The following is a 4,874-nucleotide window of genomic DNA, read 5'->3' as shown; positions in this document are numbered from 1 at the left end:
ACAATTCAGAAGTATAAATCATTTTGAGGTTTGCTTTGGTAACAGACTGTTTCACTTTGAGCCTTGCAAAAATATTCTGCAAGATTTCAAAATGGCACAACAAACATCCTTATAATAGAACCTGAATGAAGAAAACAAATAGGTCATGTGTCTCCATTTGCCAGTTTAGTCAATTGGCTACACCACTGGCTTCAACCCGAAACAATTAGTAGTATGGAACTACACACAGTGCTGAGACTATGCTGCTTTTGTTCACTTGGAAGAAAAGTATTGATTACCTGCTTTAGAGTATGCTTTTGGTCACCATGGCAGTAGGCAAATCAAAGTAGCCATCAGGACATTTTTCATGAAAGCCATTTATAGAGCAGAATGTGCAAGAACTGTTGATTTTTGCATAGCTATCAGAGACACAATGAAGTTAGTTTGATTTGAGGTTTCACCAGTTGTGCAAGATGGAACTATCTTCTGTTTAGGTGATGTACTTGAACAGTTTCGTGACAGCTATGATAAATTTGATATCCCTATGGGATTTATGATGCTCTTAAATCAGGTAGCAGGAAAGGATGGACATTTTGTAACTCTGCAATGATATCTGGAGGGTTAGAAGGGAAAACATGTGGTCTATTAAAATTCCACTTAAAGGAAAACGGATTTCTAAGTAGCTCAGCTTGCAGAGCATTGCTCTGATCTTTGAAACACTCAGAATTTTGTCATTATGGTGATAAAGCCACTCAGCCATTCTCATTCAAAATGCTGGATCCTTTCACCTCAGGGAATACACAACCGACTGAACTGAATTCTACATTGCTATGTTCAGTTATAGTTGCTCAGATCCTCAATCTCTCTCTCATACATTCTCTCCTTCCTTTCTGCCTCCTCCTACTCATCTCTGTCTCCCAATCTACTTGTAACTAGTATATAATACCTAAGTGACATAGTGAACAAAAATATTAAAAAGAACCCAGTAATTATGGAATAACTAATATATTTATAGTAATCACAATATCAACACAATACCAGTCATTGTATCTGAAGGTTTACTATGTAAGGAATTTATATTTACCCTCTCTGAGGATAAATAATATGTTTTATCTATTCTGAAAGAAAATCTGAGTCAGAATAGAAATAGCAATTTAATTTTGTTGCAATAGAAGACAAATTAATTTCATATATAACTTTGAATCTGATGATAGCTTGGTGCATGCATGAAAAATAAAGATTGAATGTTCATTTAATTTTCTTTATTTGCCTTAGTAACAACTATTCAGGAATATTGTATTGCTATTTTAAAACATAATATGTAGGCGAGAGATATCCATTTATTGGGTAGAAATATATTAAATTTGCAGTACCCTCATTCCACATCATTTATATTAAATATGATTTTATTCTATGTATAACATGTTAATCCAGTGTTTGTCTGCTTCCTTTCTGATTCAATAGCAGAGTGCAGGGCCAGAAACTGCCAGGTGTTTTGGCTTGTTTTGTCTTTTCTTTTTGGTGATGGAAATCAAACCTAATTTCTGGTGCCTGGTAGGTGAGCACTCTACCAATGAGCTATATCTACATACAACCATGCTTTTGTTTTGCTTTGGTTTGTTTTAAATCACTAGACCAATAGCCACGTAAGTTAAATACTTGAATTTGTAGAATAGAATTTAAATCTATTAATAATTGTTATTTAGTTAATAATTGGAGTAATGTCAAGTATGGCATTCATATTACAGATTTTATAAATAATAAAAATAAGACTTTCTCATATAAGTAAATAAATAAAATTCTCCAGAATTTTCATATTAAATAATCTTAATCAATATTATTCAGATTAAACTCATTTGTTGTATATATGGTTTTTGCTTATTCTAGAAGAAAATGTAACACAAATATGAATATATTGTTACAAAAATTTTAGTAAAAACACAATGAGCCCAGTTAATTCAAACTGTAAAAGTACTTTGTTATTACTCAGAAATAAGACAACTTAAAGAAAATGAAAAAAATATCATTGATATGAAACTAAATTAATGAATGTATAGTTTAAGATCTCTCACAAATACCAAATGATAGAAAGAATTGTCATAAATTCATTCTGTAAGAAAATATCTATTAGAAATATCTATTATGTAAATATTTGTCTAAATTTTGTAAATAGACTCAAAGCAGAAGTGAATTTAATGGAATGTGTCGTCCTTAGTCATCAATAATTTGATTTTTTAAAGTGAAGTTAGCAGGAAAATTCTATGTAGGACCATCAACCAAACATGAAGAAATTAGACTGCCTCCTACAAACTAGTTATATAGAATAATTTACAGAACTTAAATATTTTACAGCATAAATTAATTTTCATGACAAAGACTTGTTTGGCTATGGTTAAACTCTCTAACTCTTTGAATCTTACATATATACACACAGCTGTTTAATAGCATATAATCATTTAAAATAAGTGGTAGATCTTGAAAATAAACATTATTATGATCCCGTTCTTTGATTATAGTATTGATGTAAATTACTTATGTGATCTTAATCTTTTGAATAAGCACAAACTATTTCCTTAAAGTTGTTAGTTTAAATTCAAATCAATAGTTAATGTGGAGAATAATACACACTGGTCAAATTATATGAAACTGGTTAAATTATTTGATCACAAACCTTTAAGTAGATGGTAATGACATGAAGAAATATACATTTTCTTAAGGCATATACACAGACTATCTGAAAAAGTCAATTCTTAAACTTATGTGGAAAGCATGTTCTCCGAAAATAGTTAGTGTATTTTCTTCACCAATTTAACACATATTAATTGAGCATGCAGGAAACTGGGCTCTGTTCTAGGCATTTTGCTTCTGCCAGTGAATGGAAATTCACAAATGCTGATGGAGGCCAGGCAACAGTAGTTCAGGCCTGTGATCCTCGGTGCTCAGCAGTCTGAGATGAGAGGATCACAGTTCCAAGTAAGCGTGGGCAGTAGACTGTGACTCTCTTGTCTCTTATTAACCCCCAGAAAACCTGAAGTGGCACTGTGGCTCAAAGTGGTGCAGTGCTAAACTTCAGCAAAAAGGCTTAAGAACAGTGCTCAGGCCCTGAGTTCAACTCCACAAAAGACTTAAAAAAAAAATTCTGGTGGAGAATGACAAGGAACAACAAACATGATGCATTTGTGTTTAGTGCTTATTTGATGAGTTATTGATGCTTATTGTTTATTACAATACAAAAATGTAAAAAGATTAGCAAAAAATAAAAGCAAAAGAAAAAAGACTAGGAAATTCAGAATAAGAATGGCAATATTACTTAATGTGTTTCTTTGTGGTTGTAGAGAAGAAACTCAGTTGTTCACAAAACTAAACAACTGAATGTTAACCTCACCAAAAGTAAATTCAAATTTTAAATACCAAGAAGGAAAAAGTTCTATAAAAAAGACAGTGAATAAAAAACTGAATTAAAACTATGAGGCTAGAAAGTAAAAGTATCATTCAACAAATAAAGTTTGATGCTGTCTGGTACATAATGCATCATAAATCTCATTTTAGGCATCTATGTATATCTGCATCTTTACATGTAGGTGTGTGTATCAGAATGAAATATAACTATTATATTCTCTTTTTCTAATTATTTCCTTTTAGACACAATATAAGATGGGACAAGAGAATTATACCTTCAGCAGTGACTTCATTCTTTTGGGACTGTTCTCTTCCTCCCAAGCCAGTCTGGTCTTCTTCTCATGTTTATTTGTCATTTTCATTACGAGCATAACAGAGAATGCACTCATGATCCTCCTTATCCGAGGAGACTCACGACTTCAAACTCCAATGTACTTCCTGCTCAGCCACCTCTCCTTCATGGATATCTTGCACATTTCCAACATCGTTCCCAAGATGATCACTGACTTTCTGTCAGGCAGTAGAACGATTTCCTTTGTGGGGTGTGGTTTTCAAATATTTCTGTCCCTAACCCTACTGGGTGGTGAGTGCCTCCTCCTGGCTGCCATGTCCTATGATCGCTATGCAGCCATCTGCCACCCACTGCGCTACCCAGTGCTCTTGAAGGATGCTGTCAGCAGGCTCATGGCTGCAGGGGCCTGGCTGGTTGGAACTCTCAACTCCATAGTTCACACAGCATATGCACTTCACTTTCCCTTCTGTCACTCTAGGGCCATTGATCACTTTTTCTGTGAAGTTCCTGCCATGCTGAAGTTGTCCTGTGTAGACACATCACATTATGAACGGGGAGTTTATGTCAGTGGCATCATTTTTCTGCTGTTGCCTTTCTCCATGATCTCTGTGTCTTACGTACAAATTCTACACACTGTGTTCCAAATGAAATCCTCAGAAGCACAGAAAAAGTCCCTTTCCACCTGTTCCTTCCACATGGTTGTGGTCATAATGTACTATGGACCCTTTATTTTCACGTATATGAGACCTAAGTCATATCACACACCTGGTCAGGATAAGTTCCTGGCCGTATTCTACACCATCCTCACACCCATGCTTAACCCCATCATCTACAGCTTTAGAAATAAAGATGTGATAGCTGCTGCCAGAAATATGTTTCAAAGTATATTTCTGAACAAAAAATGAGTAACAATTGCTACCATTTGTACTTTTACTTTCTCCATAGGTAATACTTAGGAGTATTCATTACATTTCCCTGGGAAGATGTTATTTCTTTCTTTCCAAAGAAGTATTTTGAAGATTGTTCATAGTAAATTATCATAATAATTAGTTTTAAAAACACACCTCTCTTTCCCTCTTAAATAGTATGAATCATAAGATGAATTTACAGCAGATAAAAGTCTCAAAGCTTTGAATTATTCTTGCTAAAATTGTAAGTATGTAAAGGGATTGTCTTTTAAACTTCAATCACATACCTATTATAT

At 33.8% G+C, this 4,874-nt stretch overlaps 1 protein-coding gene across 1 annotated transcript; it reads left to right on the top strand.

Annotated features, from left to right (window-relative positions):
* Nucleotides 1–3,633: 3,633 nt before the first annotated feature.
* On the top strand, nucleotides 3,634–4,575 carry LOC105985221 (olfactory receptor 2AJ1-like). Its single transcript, XM_013015647.1, has one exon. It carries the CDS (start codon nucleotides 3,634–3,636, stop codon nucleotides 4,573–4,575), a length of 942 nt encoding a protein of 313 aa, XP_012871101.1.
* Nucleotides 4,576–4,874: the final 299 nt, after the last annotated feature.

This window comes from Dipodomys ordii, unplaced genomic scaffold (genome assembly GCF_000151885.1).
Source record: "Dipodomys ordii isolate 6190 unplaced genomic scaffold, Dord_2.0 Scaffold27, whole genome shotgun sequence".
NCBI lineage: Eukaryota > Metazoa > Chordata > Mammalia > Rodentia > Heteromyidae > Dipodomys > Dipodomys ordii.
Note: the sequence above shows the minus strand (reverse complement) of the source record. Positions and strands in the feature narration are given on the sequence as shown.

Excerpts from the sequence above, each read along its gene's own strand:
- LOC105985221 (XM_013015647.1), top strand. The coding sequence starts at position 3,634 with ATGGGACAAGAGAATTATACCTTCAGCAGTGACTTCATTCTTTTGGGA.